Source organism: Hyla sarda, chromosome 6 (genome assembly GCF_029499605.1).
Source record: "Hyla sarda isolate aHylSar1 chromosome 6, aHylSar1.hap1, whole genome shotgun sequence".
In the NCBI taxonomy this organism is placed as follows: domain Eukaryota; kingdom Metazoa; phylum Chordata; class Amphibia; order Anura; family Hylidae; genus Hyla; species Hyla sarda.
In genome coordinates, this window is record NC_079194.1 from 119,124,191 (window position 1) to 119,146,502 (window position 22,312).

A 22,312-nucleotide genomic window follows, 5' to 3' on the forward strand; every position below is an offset into this window, starting at 1 on the left:
TATTGTGCATATTAAGAAAATATGAATTAATTTCGGAATAAAAAGTAAATCCTCAGCATGTTACAATGTATACAATGATAAGGTGTCCATGCACCGGACTCTATATGCTTCCTTGTGACCTTATTGTGTCACTGGATTGTGTAGATTGTCTATGCCAGTGTTTCCCAACCAGGGTGCCTCCAGCTGTTGCAAAACTACAACTCCCAGCCTGCTCGGACAGCCTTTGGCTGTCCGGGCAGGCTGGGAGTTGTAGTTTTGCAACAACTGGAGGCACCCTGGTTGGGAAACACCAGTCTATGCAGTGCTGAATGATGCAGGTGTATGATGGGGTGTATGATGGGGGCAGACCAGAAGTGTATAAAGAACACTGTATATATATATATATATATATATATATATATATATATATATATATATATATATACATGTATGTCATATGGTCAGTATTCCACAACTATGTGTTGACTTACCAGCGGGGCAAACACTATGGATCTGGTGGGATACAAGGTTGTGGAGTCAGTCCCATTGGTGGACCATGGAGTGGTCACCTCCAGTCTTGCAGCTATTCCACAGTCCTGTGCACATGTCTGATATCAGTTACTCACCTAAATATTCCTCATCTCCAGATGGGGTTTGCAGTTCCTTAAGTAATAAAGGGGGATCATGCTGCAGTCCCTGATACAGTCCCAGTGCATATCCCCCCCCCCCCCCCCATATCTCAGGGCAGAGATCCTCTCCTCAGTCCCGTCGATCCTCTCCCCAGTCCGTCGATCCTCTCCCCAGTCCGTCGATCCTCTCCCCAGTCCGTCGATCCTCTCCTCAGTCCGGTCGATCCTCTCCTCAGTCCCGTCCAAGGCTCAGGCAGAGAAGAAAGTTGTAATGCGGTGTCCGGAGGTCCCTAGTTCTCCTTCCTTCTCCTGAACACAGAACCTCTGTCTGCGGCTGCATTTCCTCCGGACTCTATGGGGAGTTAACCTCTGCAGCGCCGGCCGGTCCTCCCAGAATCCGACTGATGTTAATAAAGAGCACATCATACACTTTAGGGCTTTTTCCTTCCAAACCAAGATCTTTCCCCTTATGTCCCTGAATGTCACGAGGGTTCTAGTCGCCTTGGCAATGTGTTAAATGTACCATTGGCAAAAAGAAGAAGAGGTACTGTGTGATATAAGAGCCCCATGATAAATGTATAATAATAATAATAATAATAATAATAATAATAATAATAATAATATTGTGGCCATGCTGTCCTGTTGGAACAGTAAACAAACTGCAAGCTCAGGGTTGTCATAAGGATGTGAATTACATTACAGTTATATAAGACCAGTGTTTCCCAACTAGGATGCCTCCAGCTGTTGCAAAACTACAACTCCCAGCATGCCCGGACAGCCTTCGGCTGTCCGGGCATGCTGGGAATTGTAGTTTTGCAACAGCTGGAGGCCCCCTGGTGTGGAAACACTGTATTAAAGCTACATGATATATTAGGACTCATAAAACAATAATACTCATCATCCTTTCCCTTGCCCAGGAGTTCTTTTCTTAGGGTGCCCTCCCTCCATAACAATAATCTCCCACTTTTAGCCACAGGCCGATTGGAGTTTTATTAAAAAGAGAAGAAAAACTTCATTTCCTTGTAAATTTAGCAGCAGATGGTGACGTCAGGGAGCAGGCGTCTGGATGGCTGCATTGGCGGACTAGAGAGACAGCATCAAACGCCAGCCTCCTATTACCTAATTACTAACTTTCAGCCCTTTAAATCCGCCCTCCCCCAACTTATGTGAAAAACACAAAACGGAGGGTCCAGTCCGGCCCAGTGAGTGGTGTCCCTGTCTCCAGACCCCCCCCTCCCCCCCTCCAGCCTATACACGCCCTTCATTGATCATTACCCAGTTTGGGGTCACCACAATGCAATCCACTATTAGCATTAACCCCTTCGCTGCCTCTGTGTCTGCAAAACACATCACTGGTCCGGTTTAATGGGTGAATTACCATGTGTCACTTTAATTAGTTGTGTGTTTGTGGTTGGGGACATTGAAGACTACAAAGCGCTTATTTGCATGTTCTAATACTTCTTTGTGTTTGGGTTTGTCCAGACTTTACTCTCACGACTATATATATTGTTTATTTTACTATTTATGTGTTAATCCCATACATGTCACTGCCCCAGTAACTGGCTGCAAAGACTTTAAGGCCTAGACCCCCCAATGCACCCCCAGAACCAAAGCTTCCAATATCACATAATGCAGGAATACAAGTCCATATGACCCCAGTCCGTGGATTTAGTATTATCTGATATACACAGGGATCTCTACTATCAGATGATAGAAATAATACAGAACTACAGCTCTATGTAGAAATGTAGGGGTCTGACTAAAGCCCTATCATCTATCTATCTATCTATCTGTCCATTACATATCTGTCTATTATGTATCTATTTGACAGACATCTATTTACATATCTATCTATCTTAATATATCCAAATTTTTATTTCTTTATCCTATCTATCGATCTATCCATCTGTATATCTGTCTATCAATCTATCTATCATCTATTTATCTATCCCCATTATCTATCTATCTATCTATCTATCTATCTATCTATCTATTATCTATCTATAATCTATTTATCTATCTATCTATCGATCTATCTATCTAGAAAAGTAAAGATGATGCAGCACTCCACAATTATGCATAAGGTGGTATTTATTCCAGCATGTGCAAAGACAACGTTTCACCAGTCTCTCACTGGCTTTCTCAAGATCTATCTATCTATCTATCTCATATCTATCGATCTATCTATCTATCTCATATCTATCTATCTATCTATCTATCCATCTGTATATCTATCTATCTATCTATCTATCTATCTCATATCTATCTATCGATCTATCCATCTGTATATCTATCTATCTATCATCTATTTATCTATCTATCTATCCTGATTATCTATCTATCTATCTATCTATCATCTATTTATCTATCCCCATTATCTATCTATCTCTCTATCTATCTATATATCTATCTATCCAAGCAATAGAATGTGCTGACCAACTTCTACCTTTTTTTTTAATCTATCTATCTATCTATCTATCTATCTATCTATCTATCTATCCCATATCTATGTATCTGTCCCATATCTATCTATCTATCTATCTATCTCATATCTATCTATCTATCTCCATTATCTATCTATCTATCTATCTATCTATCTATATATCTATCATCTATCTATCTATCTATCTATCTATCATCTATCTATCTATTTATCTATCAATCAATCAATCTATCTATATATCTATCATCTATCTCATATCTATTTATCAATCTATCTATCTATCATCTATCTATCTATCTCATATCTATCTATCCTCTATCTGCAGCATACACAGGACAGCAGCACTCCCAGGTAGTGAAAACAATCTGTTGAAAATATCTGGGTGAGCCAGCTGAAATGTCTACTGCACATTTGTGAATAAAGAGCAGATTTTTTTCTCTACCTGGGAGTGCTGCTGTCCTGTGTATGCTGTGTGAAGTCTGGGATCCCTCACCTAGATCCTTACACAGACTGCACCCCGACATCCTATTATTTGGTGTGCTGCTTTTTTTTTTTTTTTTTTTTTTTGGGGGGAGATCTATCTATCTCATAAATATCTATCTAATATCTATCTATATATTTATCTATCTCATATCCATATATCTCATATCTATCTATTTATCTATCTATCTGTATATATTCCTCCTATTTATCTATCTATTGAATATCTGTAGATGTTGCATCTATCTATTTATTTATCATCTATCTATCTATCTATCTATCTATTTTTTCGATTTCTATAAAGTCTAGCAATATTTAACCTGATACATAGAAACAATAGATTATATTGCGAAGAAATGTGTTGCCAATTAAAGGAATTAATAAACAAAAGAAATGTCCATTATTTAAGATAGAAATCTTGAAAGTTTCAGTTGAAGTTTCTATTTTGCCTAATTCAATGGATGAGTGTTCTGCGTGTGTATATATTATAGATGAACACATGATATTGAATAGATCTGTATCAAATACAATCCAATAATGTAAGATCTATTATCTAATACTTACACACGCAATACATAGCTGACTATACATGTAGCAATGCAATAAACATTTACAGCATGTATAGTGTATGTAAATCTTGCAGCAGACAATCCCTCCCATTAGTGGAGTCACTAATGAACCCCCCAGTAATGACCCCCCCCCCCCCCCTCTCAGTAATGAAGCCCCCCCTCCCCTTGGGCTCTTTAGATGTTTGGAGTGAATTAGGGAATGTGGATTTTCAGGGGAGTGACCAATGGCAGCGGCGGGCTGAGTGAGTGCGCCCTGTGATTGGCTGGCCGGAGGTTATTAGCTGTGCGAGTCTCTCTAGTTCATGTCTAGTGAAGGGAGTCCAGCTGGCGCCAGGGTAGACATAGGATGCTGCGGGATGTTACAAGGGAGGCCAGAACGAGAGAGGCTGCCATCTGAGTAACAGCCTGCCCTCGGAGCTCTGCCCTCGGAGCTCTGCCCTCGGAGCTCTGCCCTCGGAGCTCTGCCCTCGGAGCTCTGCCCTGCACTCTGCACCCTCTGGGGGAACTGCACTACTGACTGCTGTAAGTAACTCCGGGACTTTTCCTCCGTCCCTACTAAACTGATCCCCAAGCTGCGATTGTTTCTTTTCATTGTGTTTACTTGATACAATGTAACTAGTATTTGTGGTGACTATTCTAGTTGATTGTACTTGATAATGACTGATCTTGTAGTTATCTGACTGCTCCTATGTATTCTCTTTATCCCTCTTGTCACACAGTGTTTCTAGGCAGCTACATGTGTAATGATGGAATAATACAATAGTTGTGACATTGATAGACAAGTATTGAGGCTGTGTGTGATGCTTTCCATACAGCAAATCCCAAACTCTGCGCCCCTGCCAACTCCAGTGCCCAGCGCCAAGCCCCTGCCAACTCCAGTGCCCAGCGACCAGCCCCTGCTGGGCACTGGAGTTGTCAGGGGCGCAGAGCTGGGTATTTGCCGCCATGTGGGCATGATAATGCAGAAGAAGCTGAACATAACGCGTGTTGTACTTTTTCTTTACAGGTGTTGCAGCTTCTTCTGGTCGTTCGAGGGACTTTTATAGGAATTCACTTTCACTTTCTGACGCCTGAGTTCTATAAGGCTGTAGGGATTTGGGTCTATTTGGGAGTGAGTAATAACCCATGATGGAAGTGGCCACTGACCAGCCTCGCTGGATGGCACACCATGCCGTGCTCAATGGCCAGCACCCAGAAAGCCACCACCCAGGACTGGCACATAACTACATGGAGCCAACCCAGCTGTTACCTCCTGATGAGGTAGATGTGTTCTTCAACCACTTGGATTCCCAGGGAAATCCTTATTATGCCAACTCTGCCCATGCCCGTGCCAGGGTCTCCTACAGCCAAGCGCACGGTATGTATGCCCTTCATGTCCTATGATGTGTCTATGCGGTTTTGTTATGGTAACACTAAACTTTAACGCAATCTTTGAAATACTTCCTTCCCCACTGGATGCCATCTTCCAGTAACTCTTTCTTTGCCACTGTCCCATCCAAAATCATTTGTCCTGTAGAATCTTGCTTTTTTTTTTTTACCATCATAGAAAAAGAATGAAAACAGGACAATGCTGGTCCTAAAAATATGAAACAAGCACTGGGCCTTATAACGTGAAATTTGGGTGGTCTTATATATTGTGTCGGGGAGGGGCAAACCTGTAGATTTGGGCCTCAGTATTCTGTGTTATGTGACTCCATACTCTGAATATTAACAATTTTTTATAGTTTCTACTGGGGTCATTTATTTAATTTATTTATTTATTATTATTATTATTTTTTTAATCTCTTGGATAACAGGCATTTTTTGTTCTTTATAATTGATATATTATTTCTTCTTCCTACAAAACAGTCACTATAAAGCGACATTTACATAATTTAACCCTCATGTGTATTCTGTGCAGATAATAACATGTTCTGTATGGGTCACACAGAATTACTGACATAATGGTATAGGCCAGTGTTTCCCAACCAGGGTGCCTTTGGCTGTCTGGGCATGTTGGGAGTTGTAGTTTTGCAACAGTTTAAGGCACCCTGGTTGGGAAACACTGTTGTAGATCAGTGGTCTCCAACCTGCGGACCTCCAGCTGTTGCAAAACTACAACTCCCAGCATGCCCGGACAGCCGTTGGCTGTCCGGGCATGCTGGGAGTTGTAGTTTTGCAACAGCTGGAGGTCCGCAGGTTGGAGACCACTGCTGTAGATGATGTGATAGTGTGAACGTAGAGGAAAGAAGCCTTTCTGGGAGAATACTGTGTGTCTAGCGCCTATACATACTGGAATTAGTGTGGAGTTTATGTTGATAGAATTGTATTTATTAGAAGGAATTGTTGTTTCTATTGATCTCCAGTGTACATGACTAATGCCCGTGTCTTGTGCCTACAGCTCGCCTGACCAGTAGCCAGATGTGTCGGCCACACATCCTGCACAGCCCCGGACTGCCCTGGCTGGAGAGCGGCAAGTCTGCCCTGTCCGCTGCCCATCACCACAACCCCTGGACGGTCAGCCCGTTTGCCAAGACTCCCTTGCACCATGCTGCCACTGGCGGCTCCCTGTACCCGGGAGGGGGATCGTCGGGTGCTACATCCACCTCTCACTCCAGCCCGCACCTGTTCGGCTTCCCCCCGACCCCTCCCAAGGATGTATCCCCGGATCCCGGCAGTGCAGCCTCCCCCAACTCCAGAGGGGAGGACAAGGACAGTATCAAGTACCAGGTGTCCCTGTCTGAGGGCATGAAGATGGAAAGTGGAAGCCCCTTGAGGAGCAGCCTAGGACATATGGGGTCTCAGTCCAATACCCACCACCCTATCCCCACCTATCCGTCCTATGTGCCGGCACCCCACGACTACAGCAGCAGCCTCTTCCACCCAGGCAGCCTATTGGGAGGCCCAGCCTCAAGCTTCACCCCAAAACAGAGGAGCAAGAGCAGATCCTGTTCAGGTGAGAACCCACAACCACCTATAACTACCTACCTGATGAAAGCACTGCAAAACTGATAAATTGTCACATGGTCAATATCCCACAAACTATAGATAGAATCATCTATTTATTTATATGTTCTCCAACTACTTCACAATGAGATACCTGTTGATTATCAGTCACAGATTATCAGGGCTTTGCCTTTCCTCCCAAATATTAAAGGGGTATTCCAGGGAAAAACTTTTTTTCATATATATATATATATATATATATATATATATATATATATATATATACATGTGTGTATATATATATATATCAATCAACTGGCTCCAGAAAGTTAAACAGATGTGTAAATTACTTCTATTAAAAAAATCTTAATCCTTTCAGTACTTATGAGCTTCTGAAGTTAAGGTTGTTCTTTTCTGTCTAAATCCTCTCTGATGACACCTGTCTCGGGAACTGCCCAGTTTAGAAGCAAACCCCCATAGCAAACCTCTTCTAAACTGGGCGTTTCCCGAGACGCGTGTCATCAGAGAGGATTTAGACAGTAAAGAACAACCTTAACTTCAGAAGCTCATAAGTACTGAAAGAATTAAGATTTCTTATTAGAAGTAATTTACAAATCTGTTTAACTTTCTAGAGCCAGTTGATATATATAAAGTTTTTTCCTGGACAACCTCTTTAATATATATATATATATATATATATATATATATATATATATATATATATAAATTCCTGGAAAATCCCTTTAAGCTTTGGGTTATTATTATTAACTCTTCTCATGTCCTCACAGAATCTATAGGGGGCAGTTTTGTACACTTGAAAGTCAATTTCTGAAAACGCATAGTGGGGTCCCCCCTATGTAACTGCTTATGTATACAGTGGTCTCCAACCTGCGGACCTCCAGATGTTGCAAAACTACAACTCCCAGCATGCCCGGACAGCCTACGGCTGTCCGGGCATGCTGGGAGTTGTAGTTTTGCAACATCTGGAGGTCCGCAGGTTGGAGACCACTGCTATACAAGGAAGTGAGACTGGAAAGCTCAGGAACACACACTGGCAAAAGCTGGATATATTTGTTAAACATGGCAGGGATAAATCACTATAAATAGGTGGGCTACAGGCCCTTCAGGGGGAACTGGCCACACTACAAACATGACCTCATCAATAGGAGGCTTGGTGGGCGACCATGGCTCCAGGACTAGGGTAATAGAATAAATATGACTTTACTATAACATTCTATCTAGACATCTTGTTCATGAATATACATGATTTCCCAACGTCTGAACATAAACTGTACAAAGGAATTGTTTCAACCATAGATACAGAATAGACACAATTTGTATTTAAAATGACTGTGGAAGTATTAAATGGAATGTATAGATATTAGATAGATGGATAAATAAATAAATAAATACCGATTATAATTTCTACATATAAAATAGGAAATATATTTAATTTTAAAAGTATTTATTTGTAATACATTTCTTAAGATTTTCTGAAATCCCCGTTAATGATATTATTTATGGGAAATGTAATGGTGACTATGGTGAAGATGACGTCAGCAGAGATTTATATTATAAGATATAATTCGATGATGATGATGATGATGATCTCTCTTGCTGCTGTCAATTGCAATTCTCATCAACGAATAGAGAATTATCTGAAGCTGCAGGATGCTGATACTTTTCTATAAATAGTATTTACTTTAAATGTCGCACTGTAGTGATCGCTGTTTGTTGCGATAAATAATTAATCCAAATAAAATAAAAAGTAGAAAATGTCAGGAAAAGTTTGAATTTGGAAATTCTAAACCCCAGGATGAGTCCTGCTTCCTGTGCAGACATAGAGGAGACCTCTTCCATGACGTCCATAATGGTCTCTTTTATAGGATACATTTAGTGTTTTGTGTCGTTAATCATATTATTAATATTTTTAGATCTGAGTCTGTTTCTTCTTTTCATTTTGGTCCCATAAAAAAGTAACTCGATTGTTTGTTTTTTTATGTTTTGTCAAGAATTGGATGAAATTCTTCTTAGATATTTAGTAAATAACAAAAACAACTTCATCATAACAAACATGAGAACTTGTATTTAAATATGGTTAGAAATATCGGATTATGGTTGTTTACTATAAGAAGAAAAATATTATTGCTTTAAATAGAAGATTCGCACTGATATTACATTGCTGTGGGTGTATGCATTTCTTTGTATCTGTATATATATATATATATATATATATATATATATATATATATCAGGTGTTAGATACCCCTCCCCACGTATTGCTGTGCAGATCTTACTGCTGCTGTTTGATTTGTGTCTGGAGATCAGTGCAAAAATATTGTGAATTTGTTTTTAAAGAAAGAAATCCGGTTTCTTCGTGTTTCCATTTAGAAGGGAGAGAGTGTGTGAACTGCGGAGCTACGGCCACGCCGCTGTGGAGGAGGGACGGCACCGGCCACTATCTTTGCAATGCCTGCGGCCTCTACCACAAAATGAATGGTCAGAACAGACCACTCATTAAACCCAAGAGAAGACTGGTACGTGACTATGATGGGGCTTCAGGGGGTGGTGGTTGGGGGGTTAAAAGAATTAGGAAAGGTCTCCAACCCGTGACTCTCCAGCTGTTGTAAATCTAGATCTTCCAGCATGCTGGGAGTTGTAGTTTTACAACAGCTGGAGAATCACAGGTTAGAGATCACTGGTCTGTTTATGTGTGTTACCTCTTGGCTGTGTAGCTTGCAATTTGCTATTGTGCTGTTATTATTATGTTATTATATGTATACTAATCTACAAAGGCTTTTATTAGCAGAATGGATTGTAATTTGTGCATTGTACAGTGGTATTATAGTGGTAGTGTAATGGTTATCATAGTGGTAGTGTAGTGGTATTATAGTGGTAGTGTAATGGTCATTATAGTGGTAGTTTAATGGTTATTATAGTGGTAGTTTAGTGGTATTATAGTGGTAGTGTAATGGTCATTATAGTGGTAGTTTAATGGTTATTATAGTGGTAGTTTAATGGTTATTATAGTGGTAGTTTAATGGTTATTATAGTGGTAGTTTAGTGGTATTATAGTGGTAGTGTAATGGTCATTATAGTGGTAGTTTAATGGTTATTATAGTGGTAGTTTAATGGTTATTATAGTGGTAATGTAGTGGTACTGTAGTGGAAGGGTAGTGGTCATTGTAGTGTAGTGGTAGTGTAGTGGTCACTATAGTGGTACTGTTGTGGAAGTGTAGTGATCATTATAGTGGTAGGGAAGTGGTCACTATAATGGTAGTGTAGTGGTCATTGTAGTGGTAGTGTAGTGATCATTGTAGTGGTCACTATAGTGGTACTGTAGTGGAAGTGTAGTGATCATTGTAGTGGCTATTGTAGTGGCAGTGTAGTGATCATTGTAGTGGTAGTGTAGTGATCATTGTAGTGGTAGTGTAGTGATCATTGTAGTGGCAGTGTAGTGATCATTGTAGTGGCAGTGTAGTGATCATTGTAGTGGTAGTGTAGTGATCATTGTAGTGGCAGTGTAGTGATCATTGTAGTGGTAGTGTAGTGATCATTGTAGTGGTAGTGCAGTGGACACAGTAGTTAGTAGGGGAGGGGTGGGGGTGGGGTGAAATGAGATAAAAGCTGTATGTGATTTCTTTGTCATTAACAAACCATTGCTCGTCATGATTATATTTTCTAAATGTTCCTGCTTACTAGTTTATTGATTTATTTTAATATATCTAGCTTCTGTATTTGCCCATAAGAAAGGGGTCCCTTATACAGTACCCTATTTATTCAGTTTGTGGGCAGGCTAAGCTAAGCACGTTGTTTACTGCCCATAGAGAAGCCTATATAAAGCAGGCACTGCTGCCACCAACCCCGGTCCATAATCATCATTTCGTTATAATTATACAAAAACTTCACTTGTTTCCGGGGCGTTTGAAAAGTTTTCACCGAGTTCTAATATACAGCAGGGAGAAGCGCCTGGCAGCAGCGGCTTCATTTTCTGGTTCGGCACTTTATGCAGCTGACGGCTCCATAGACCAGTGCGTCTCCAGCTGTTGCAGAACTACAACTCCCTGCATGCCCGGACAGCCGTAGGCTGTCCGGGCATGCAGGGAGTTGTAGTTCTGCAACAGCTGGGGGCGCACTGCTTGGGAAACACCGCGCAATAGACAGTAATGCAATTAAACAGACTGAGCGCCCAGCGCTTCTCCCTGCTATATGGAAAGATCAGCGGGGGTCTCAACGCTGGGACCTCAACGGATAAAAACTTGTGACAGGTCCCTGAATCCGTTTTATAATAATAGTAACACTGAACAGATCAGATATTGCCAGGGATTGTTTATATAACTGATCTCACACCACAACTCCCAACATGGCTTTTTAGTACAGATTGGGTGTCTGTTTTTTTTTTTTCCTGCTGGGACTTGTAGTACCACAGCAGCTGCCGTGACAATAAGCAGCTAGAGAACAATGTTCCTACTCTGCCTGACCAGTGTGATTGCTCCTGCCCCATAAATCAGGGGGAACACCCTGGCTGTATGGTGGTCTGTGAAGGGCATGGAGTCACTTGTCTTGTATAGTCTACAGCAGCAGTGACTTCTAATCCCCCCATTCTCTCTCTCCAGGACTCAGACAATTCCTACATTTTATAAGCTATTCTTTCTTTTTTTCCATGGAGTCACCTCCACACTTTGTGTTCGGGAACTTAGTCTTTGTTCTGCAGGGCTGTATGTGAGCTCATGCTGGAAGCTTCCTATCCGGATATCTGCATTGTGCTGATAAGGAAACCTCCACTCTCTGTTTCCGGACATAAAGTAAAAAGTTTAGAGACTTTACCCTAGGCGAGGCGAGTCCCGGCTGTTTTGAAATGTCCAATACTTTACAAATAATGCCTCTGAGGTTAATAATAATAAATGGAGATTTTTTTTTTTTTTGTGTGTGTGTTTTCTTGGAAAGGCTAAGGGGGAAGGGAGAAGACCAAAAAACATATCAGAAATCTTAACTCCTAAAGTGCCAGCTGTAGTCTTTGTGCTGACCTCTAGAGTTATCCTGCCATGGAAGGGGAATTCCTTTGAGTCACCTAGAACATTAGCTCTTCTCTGCCTAATTGACTTTCAAGCTTAGAATAGTAAACACCCTGGTGGCAGCATTGTCAAGAAGCCTGAAAAACTATTTTTTTTCCTGTATTAAAATAATTTAAATAATTAAATAATTATTTAAATAATTAAGTATTAAAATAATGCACTGAATTACAAACCTAGTCAGATGACTGGCCCTAATATTTTTTGGAACTTTTGATTTTATATGAGAGAGAGAGAGTAGCAAATAGGCACCAGCAACTCCATAAGGTGCAAAAAGTGGATTTTATTCACACAACATTGGCGGCATTTCGGTTTGCTCACCAAACCATTTTCAAGCCTATGTGTGTGCGTATATATATATATATATATCAACTGGCTCCAGAAAGTTAAACAGATATGTAAATGACTTCTATTAAAAAATATCTTAATCCTTTCAGTACTTATGAGCTTCTGAAGTTAAGGTTGTTCTTTTCTGTCTAAGTGCTCTCTGATGACACGTGTCTCGGGAACCGCCCAGTTTAGAAGAGGTTTGCTATGGGGATTTGCTTCTAAACTGGGCGTTTCCCGAGACAGGTGTCATCAGAGAGGACTTAGACAGAAAAGAACAACCTTAACTTCAGAAGCTCCTAAATACTGAAAGGATTAAGATTTTTTTAATAGAAGTCATTTACAAATCTGTTTAACTTTCTGGAGCCAGTTGATATATATAAAAAAGTTTTTTCCTGGACAACCCCTTTAATCCATATTTGAGGAATAAGAAACCCATTTCTTAAAACACTATTAGTATAATTAAGTATTAATATCGGATAAATACACAAAAAGTACAATTATCATACATTGGTCTTATATCTCTATTCTCTATGGGTGGAGATTTATCAGGAACTATGGAGAGGAAAAGTTGACCAGTTGCCCATAGCAACCAATCAGATCGCTTCTTTCATTTTTAAATGGGCCTCTGGAAAATGAAAGAAGGGATCTGATCGGTTGCTAATGGCAACTGGTCAACTTTTCCTCGGCACAGGTTTTAATAAATCTCCCCCTATGTCCTTCTTGCCTTACTATGAGTATTAAGTACTCTACTTCTATATATTATACACCCCAAAAAAAAAAAAAAATTAATAATGTAGAGCTTACATTTAGATGAATGAATAAAAATACAATTTTATTAAGCATATATTAAAATAACAACAAGCCTTTACAGACAGGATCCGCCAATAATAATACAGATGGCGTGTGCGGTTCAGTACTATTGTAATCTCAAGCACTTTATATGAGTAATATTATTGCTCAGAAAATTCTCTGACAAATGTCCTATGCGATTTAACCTAAATAATGCAGTTTTTGCTATGTGAGTATGCCTGAAAGTCTCAATCTATAATGGCGCCCTACTACAGTACTGCATAGAAAGAAAGTGCATATGCATATACAGTGCCTAATGTATAAAGCATTAATATAGGAGTAGTAAGATGGAAGTGGGAATTATATTCGTATCAATTTTCATATTTTAATTAAACTAGGAAAGATCTGAAACTTGTGATTGATACTGGGATGTTATCATGGGTGAAATAAAGAAAGGGTTAATGACATCACGGAGCAGCCAACCATTGGGCTCTGTTCTCTGTGTGAGGTGGTCCTGCGGGGCATTTAGACAAATCTATACTGGCTTGACCTCTCAGGTTACCCATGTTTGTTCTGAATCTTAAGTTTTATGTACGTTTAGCCATTTTACAGATGAAAAGTCTAGATTTTGGATAATCCATCAGTGAATATAGACTTATGGGGCTGTTTGGTCACCAGCTTTGGATGCCAAATATTTTCTTTATGAGCAAAAAGTGTCTTGTTAACAGTGTAAGGGTAATAGATATCCAAGTTTGGGTAGTAGTATTCTTTATATATCAAAGGTTGTACCATGTAAAATTTCCTCTCTTTAATTAATTTTCAGAATTCAACAATATGTTGTGACTCCATCTGTATTTAAACAATGTCATTTTTTTTGTCAGCTGTAACCTAATAATAAGTGCATTGTTTCTGAGGCACATACTGACCTGTATTGATCTATCCTTTTACAGTCAGCAGCTCGGAGAGCAGGGACCTGTTGTGCAAACTGCCAAACAACAACCACAACCTTATGGCGACGTAATGCAAATGGAGACCCAGTGTGTAACGCCTGCGGACTGTACTACAAATTACACAATGTAAGTTGCCCCTGGTGATGGGATGCATGCTATGGCAGAGCTTGGCTTGCTTGGAATTCAATGAGATTGGTTTCTGTTAGGTGCTCCCCAGGGTAATGCACAATTCATTCTCCAGCATAGCAATGCCACATCCAATGTGACCTAACAATGCAACAGCTTGGCCACTGCAGCCCTGTAAAACCAAAGGGAGATGGCGAAACAATAGACGAACAGTCATCCCTTCTCTTTCAATTTGTTGAATTAATTTGGATGACAACTGTTTAACCCCCTGACTGCCTATGGTAGTGAATGATGTCTTCTTGTCCAAAACAAATCAAACTAAATCACACAAAAAAGGTGATATTGATATTAATATGATCAATTACAATACCATATTGCATGGTGTCATTTTTGACATACGTTTCTTATATATTATTTATATAATGCCAACTTGTTCTGGAACATATAATGTAGTCAATGCTGTCACTAACTGGATTCGTTTACTAGGCACCAGTGTAATGACCAAAATGTGCTACTTGCCTCAGTGCTGTCATAAATGTTCAGCCATTATAGACAGGTGCCTTTCAGGGAAATCACCATTTAAATACATTATAATATTTGCTCAAGCGCAATAAGATGGCTTTTTATTTTGTAAAATTGTTAAAAAATAAAATAAAAGTAAATAAAAAACATCTGCGGCCTGCTTGATAGAAGGGATATGTTATTTGCAGTGCATGATGTTTAACAGCTTAATTGTCAAGGAAATAACATTAACCTAGCACATCTATTCCGCAAGAGTGCAGATGTTTTGTACATGGTTTAAATTAGGCCAAGTCTGATGTTCTTGTATTCTGTTACAGGTGAACAGGCCCCTGACCATGAAAAAGGAAGGAATTCAGACCAGGAATAGGAAAATGTCCAACAAGTCCAAGAAAAACAAGAAAGGCTCGGAGTGTTTTGAGGAACTTTCCAAGTGTATGCAGGATAAAACCTCCCCTTTCAGTGCAGCTGCCCTGGCTAGTCACATGGCTCCAATGGGGCATTTGCCTCCTTTTAGCCATTCCGGCCACATCTTGCAGACACCAACACCCATCCACCCTTCCTCTAGTTTGTCCTTTGGGCACCCACACCCATCCAGCATGGTAACAGCAATGGGATAAATATAAATCCTTTAGAGACTGTATAAGAGCATGTGGGCATTGCCTGGGTTGGCGCCCAGAGTCCTCCAAGAAGACAATGTAGAACTGGCCTGCACCTCGTCTGTTGCATCAGATAGGCATTCACATTGGACTTAAACAGGACTCTTTGGTGGGACCAGATAAGCACTTTCCTCCCCCTGGACTGGAAAAAGGAATAATCTGTTTTCCACTTACTGACCAACCCGCAGTGAAGGTAAAAAGGTGGACATAGTGAGATTTTATCTTGTTACTTTCTTGTTTTGTTTTTAAATTACTGTGAATATTGTAAATACATTAACGTCTCTTGTGGGTGGAAAAGACCCAGTGGTAGTTGATGCTGGATTTATACTGCAGACTTGTTACAAATGGACAACTTTATATATAGAAAACAAAATTAAAATCTAAGGCTTAATTTTAAAAAAAAGAAAAAAAAAATATTTATTTTTTGCTCCTGGAAATTTTTTTTTTCAATCCGTCTCTGCCCTTGTCCTGGGGTCATCTGGCCTGTGAGCTTTTGACTTTGCGCTGCCGCCCTTCTTGGACAAGACCACCACATGACATCTTTGACCTGAACTTAACCCTTCTGCTGCTGGAGGGTTGCTGGTGAAGAGGTTTTTGGACTAAACAACCATGAAAGCAAACAAACATTTAAAATTGTTTTGTATGGTTTTCTGTAAGTGCTTTCACCTGGTCCAAGATTTTCAGGGCTTTTATCATTTAAATTAGTTTTTTTGTTATTTTTTATTTTTAAGGTTCATTGGCTCAGCTCCCTGACATTCTTGTGTTTGCACATGCCAGATTTCCTTTCATTCAGATATGTTCTCCATCTAACACAGAGATATTTCTATCTATACTCCTGATGTTTTAATGAATGCAGAATGGCTTCTTCTATATGTGCCCTTAAGTGTTAGTTTATTGAGTGACCAAGAGTTTCAGGGCATTGAGACATCTCAGATTCTGTTAAGCCATTCTAAAAAAAAAACTAAAAAAATCAGTCCTCTGCATCCCCATATCTATCATTTAGCAGAAAGTTTTATAAAACTGGCAAATCATTTTACATTGTTTTTGAAATCTCAATATAATAATGTGAAAATGTATCATATGCTTGCCCCTTCCCAAATATATTAATGTTAACAATTTAATATCACATCATTATGTAAATATTAATTATTAATCTAAGGGCAAAGCTGGGTGGAGGATAAAATACAGCTGTATACAGCAAATAAACCCATCCATATAAAAAAAAAATGTTTTTCAAGGAATAATCTCTCCTGTTCCGACATTTATATAATAAATATAGAACACACATAATTAGAAAAAAATAAAATGAAGGGCCAACGTGTATGAGGGGAGGCTTAAGTACAGATGTCATCAGGACAGGGATAGACGCACATAAGGAAGACGGTTATTGAACAAAAAAAAAAGGTTTGGGATTGCGCCCTAAGGTCCTTTAAAATTTCTTTAAACTCCTATCAGCCAGGAAACACTTCAGTTATTGTCCTGATATCCTGGCTGTGTGAGGTTAACATTCATGGTACAAGCTGTACATTATTTTGTACCTTTTATTTTAATTTTTTATTGGGGTTGGAAGGGTGGGTATCTGAAGAAAATATTACTGATACAAGAAAAAAATAAAAATAAATAATGAGTGCAATATCTTGCCAGCCTACAGTTCAGTCTGAGGCCCGGAATAAATTATTTTGTATCGGTAGCCGCATAAAATTATACAGTATTTTTTTTACCTTGTTTTGTTTAGTGACCTTAAGTTATTGTTGATTCTGTACACCATGTTTATATTATTGTCTGTAAAAAGTGTATGCTATCCTCCTATTCAATGAAGGTGAATATTAAGAATAAAAAAATCAACTTTTTGTGGAATTTTCGATCATCTTTCTTTATTTTTACATTTTGTTTATCTCAAAGGCAAAGATATAATTTTAGTGGGACGTCTCTGGTATTATATTTTTTTTATTAAATATGTCAGATTAATATGATATTTAAAAAAATCTAGGAATCCGGAATGAATCTTGTAGAATCGCAATAGAAATATTTTTTTAACAGTTTGATGAGAAAGCCCTACTGTTAAGAAACCTCAATACGTAGATGATTTATATCAATCATCTCTCAAAATTTTTTGTTTTTAAGACAACATTGTTAGGCCTCTCTCTCTCTTACACACACACACACACACACACACACACACACACACACACACACACACACACAATATTTACAGTGTTTTTGAATGCATTTAAAAAAAAAAAATTTTGTTGATGTTTTTAGTTCTTTATATTGTAACACAACAAAACAAAACAAAACACAGGCTGCAAAAAAAATGTTGAAAAAATAAATACGTAAAAATAACAAAACAACAAAGCACTGTCTATGTAAACAATATTTTGCTATAGGCTTTAAACTACTATACCGGTGCTTAACCTTTGAACAACATATATTAACAAATAAATGATAAATCAGAAAACATGTAAAAAAAAAAAAAAAAACCTTCTTGTGTCCGTCCATTGTTCTCAAAGTAGATTATTTAAAGTTTCCATAAATTACTTTTTCTTATATGTATAAAAAAAAATATTTTTTTATACATATATTTTTTTTGATTAAAAATTTTGTGACCAGATTTTAGATTTTACTCAAGTAAGATACAAAATGTACTGGAAACAATGCTGATTCTTGTTGCTCCTGGCCCTGTTGTGTGTTTTTTCCTCATAGGCTTCTCTATAGGATTAAAAAAATGCCAGAAAAAAAACATTATGGTAAAAAGGCTTTGAAGAAATAAAATAAAAAACGCAATAAAATCGTGAGAACGAGAAAAACCATAAAGGAGTCTATATCAAGATGTATTATATTGTTTATAGGGTTGTGGTATTTCGCTGCCGATCTAGGTCGCTTTGCGTAAAAATGTCATGAAAATATGTGTGTGTAATTTTGACAACATTCGTCGAAGAAGTGGCACAAATCTATAAATGGAAAGGCAAATAACATCACATGTTAACATATGCTAAGATATATTTTCTACAGTTAATGTATTTTACCATAGCAACATATTTACCTAGTGGTTTGCTTTGTTTGGAATTCATGTGTATATCTTGTTTTCAGTTATAAGTTGTTTCAAATGGGTACATTTAATCTCCTTAAGAAGAAAGAAAACTAACTAACTTATAGTAGCCAAAGCAGAGTCTCCTCCAAGAGGAAGAGTCCCCATCTGTAGACAGTAGTTTTGGGGTTCTTGTCCCTTGTCTGTAAAGAGCAGGGTACTGGTTGGTTAGAGAGATGTCTTGGATGCAGCTCATGGGGTGTTAGATATTTTTCTTACTTTACGAAGAGAGCTAATTTGCTGATTTTTTTCCCCAGTGATGCATTGTCTGAAAATAAGTCTTAAGTACTATTGTGTATATTCAAAAAGAATAAATACCCCCCCCCCCTTACCTCCCCATAAATAGTTTGTCAGAAATAATGTATTAGTTTAGATGTCTTAGCAGATTTTGGATCACACACATTAATATAGGTCATATAACACTGATATGTTGGTCTTTAGTAAACCTGATTAAATTTACTTTAATTTTCAATACAGTAGTATAGATGTCCAATGTGGTATTTGCATTTATACAACAATTGGGAATTTTACCAAAGTTTTAAAAAATTGTAAAGGTACCCAATCCACATTAGCTAAACCAGATGACCTCAGCAGGACTAGCTGAACATCTAATGTGCAAAGGGGCCTACTTACTTTCCCCTGGTGACAGATGGTGGGGTAGGACACATTCATGAAGTTGGACTTCAGCACACTAAATTCATTTTTTTTGGTGTTTTCCTACTTTTGGATAAAAACTTGAAATTTGGTGTCAAGGACAGTGAACTTCACTATACTTTCATATCTGAAAAAAAATTTATATAATGCTGGGGCCTGTTAAAAAAAAAATAGAAAAAAAGCCATACCTACCTACCCTCAGTCCCCACTGGACCCTTGATGCTCCTCTTCATATTCTTTTGGTCCCCCTTTGCTTCTGCCTTTTAATGCATTCAAGATGAGCTTGGTGCAGGACCTGCTTGCTTAGGCAATAACTGGCCTTGATGGGACACTACTGTGCCCAGTGATTGGCTGAGCGGGAAGGACCTGCCTTGTGTGCTTTTCTTAGAAGCCCGAAGAAGACAAGAGCATCAGGGGAGCAGAAGGAGAAGAACAGGAGCTACGCAGGACCAGCGGGGGATGGTAAAAATGGCTTTTATGGGCCCCAGAAACATATACATTTTTTATCAAAATGTCAAACTACCCCTTTAAGAGGGAAAAGCTGCCACCATAGTCTATCCTAATTCTGTAGATATTCACATTTGGCCTAGCCCATTGTGTGTGCGTATGCAAAAGTTGAGAGAGGTAGCCGGCTGGCCAAAAGCTATGTAATGTATGTGGCCTGTGTAGAGGTATAGTTTTAAATGGGCTCTTGGCAACATGGTTTTGCAGGTAAGCAGTGGTTTTACCCACAACACTGTGCAGCCATTATCAGACACTTTAATGACTGCACAGTTTTAAAGGTAAAAATGCTATTTACCTGCAAAATCGAGCAGCCATGTACAATCTATTTGAAACCCCTGGGTGTGGTGTTCAGCTGTACGTGACATGTTGATACATGGTTGCATACCCTAAAAGTCTGGTTGTGGTTTAATGTGGTTTAATATTGTTTAATATGTCCTCATATTACAGAGGACATAAAATGTAATTTATTAATTTTAAGTAAGTGTAAGTGGGCAGCAGTCTATTAAACGTGTTAAGACAATTGAAGTATTTTGTTTCCAGGTGAAACCAGTTTAGCAGGATCCATGGGATGAATGTCAGACTTCCCCCTTCTTAGGCTTGTATCCCAAATAGCTCAATTGTACTAAATTCCCTTTATTATATGTTTCTTATTATATACATTGGAAACTTAACTATGTTACCATGACAGTACTGAGATTCAGATGACTTAACTGGTGCTTAAAATCTACGAAAACAGACAGTCCGGATTAACTGAAAACCCCAATGACTGATCGTAGCATTTAAAGCATGGATGTCCAACTAATGCACCCTAGCACTGCTAACTTTGTTAGAGGTAACATTGTAAGTTACTTAGATATTGTGAAAACTACAAGCAATACTACTATGTTCTTTTACATATAGAGGTGAACAATGACTCCCTATTAACTCTCATTGGGGGCCATATTACTTTCATGATCATCAAATAGACCAATTCTACAATGAATAACATCAGATGAAACATCACACTACTGTTCACACCATTAATCTTTTCGGAATGTTAAATTACTTACGTTACATAATTTCACCCTCTGTAAACAACATACACTACTATCCAGTTTTCATTAAAAGTTTATGGACAATGGGCATGAACCCAAACCCCTATAAAGACCAGTGAACGGAGCATTATTTGTCTCTTACAAATCAAATTGTTTATGCTTTTATGTTTGTAACCCTAGACATGCCAACAGACTGCCATATATAATCTAATTAGGTGTGTAAATGAAATCTATCTATCAATCTATCTATCTATCATATATATGTGGTTACTTTCAGAAATCTCTGCCAAAGAAAATTTTCCAAAGTCTAAGAAAGATGTTTTAAGTTGGAGCCTTGCAGTTTGGAGTAAAAGCCTCTGTTATACTAATTGCTGGTCTCCTAATTAATCATAGTACAATTATATTGTCCAGCATTCCGTTACTTTCACGGCACTTGGAGGATTTACAAAGGAATAAAGAACATAGTTCCCCTAATTGTCCTCTGTAATTGTGACAAATTAGTGGGTTGTTTTAATTGGAGCACGATCTGGAGGTTTTGTAGGCTCTAAATCCGCAGAGAGCGAGCGAGGGAGAGACAAATACATCCCTGTCTGAAGTTTATCTACTGAGGGACCATCACTATAGTGCACAGTCATTTAACAAATGACTTTCGTCCTAATAATTGTAGCATGACAATACCATCCTATCATTAATCCCCAACTTCAGTGCAGAACTTGGTCAGCTACATGCTTAGATCTACGAAATTGTTCTAGCAGCAGATTCTCAACACAGCTCTTCCATGGGTTGTCCTATCAAGTCTAATAGGACATGGGTATTGGGGTTGTCCTAATGGGTTTGACTTTGATAAACATCCACGTATGCGTTCAATGTCATTTCATTACAGGTAGTTCGTATCTAGATCAGTCCTTTACAAGCTAGCAACATGGAAGAGCGGACACCGGGAAATCAAAGTCCTTGGCAGCAGTAACGATGGAAATAGGAGGCAATATGCTGTCATGTGATCATGGTCAACATAGAAGAACCTCTTTTTTCTCTATTGGAAGAATACAAGCAGCATAAACAGTTGGCACAGGTCAAATCTGCAATAGGGATTTCTATTTTTCATTGTGTTGATATGAGTGCATCCTGAAAAGTCAGATATAAGGGTTAGCCAAGATACAAGGAATGGGATGGCCAACTAAGCCCATGTGTCTTCAATAAGTCAAGACAAAAAGGCCTTCCCCCTTGATACAGGTAAAGATGATACACATGCTGTCAAGATTTCCTTACTGCTGCAGTTGCAAACTGCACAAAACAGTCAGTGAAAAGAAAAACATTACACTTAAAAAACATAAATATAAATAATTAAAAATTATCTTTATTTCAAAGATTGTGTCTACAGATTAATGTTTTGTTATCCATTTGAAAGATGAGGATGTATGGTAGTTTCTCTCCAGGCACAGACACTTTGTTTTTGAGCACAATGAAAGTTTTATGTGCATACAGTGGGAGGACTACAAAATTAGGAAAACTTGTAAGAGGATAGTAGACCATAGTAACTGCTCCATCACATGAGCAGAAAA

General features: G+C 38.7%; 1 protein-coding gene across 5 annotated transcripts in view; it reads left to right on the forward strand.

Moving 5' to 3' along the window:
- The window catches only part of GATA2 (GATA binding protein 2), a 30,487-nt gene extending 13,166 nt beyond the window's left edge, over positions 1-17,321 (forward strand). For 3 of the 5 annotated variants that reach the window (XM_056524838.1, XM_056524836.1, XM_056524837.1), the window contains exons 2-6: positions 5,107-5,457; positions 6,481-7,035; positions 9,384-9,562; positions 14,167-14,292; positions 15,132-17,321. In XM_056524838.1, coding sequence (XP_056380813.1) covers positions 5,226-5,457; positions 6,481-7,035; positions 9,384-9,562; positions 14,167-14,292; positions 15,132-15,431 — 1,392 coding nt within the window. In that variant the 5' untranslated portion in view covers positions 5,107-5,225 and the 3' untranslated portion in view covers positions 15,432-17,321. Of the gene's footprint in view, positions 1-4,414; positions 4,623-5,106; positions 5,458-6,480; positions 7,036-9,383; positions 9,563-14,166; positions 14,293-15,131 lie in introns of those variants that run through there. The other 2 variants (XM_056524839.1, XM_056524835.1) reach the window with 2 other exon arrangements.
- Positions 17,322-22,312: the final 4,991 nt, after the last annotated feature.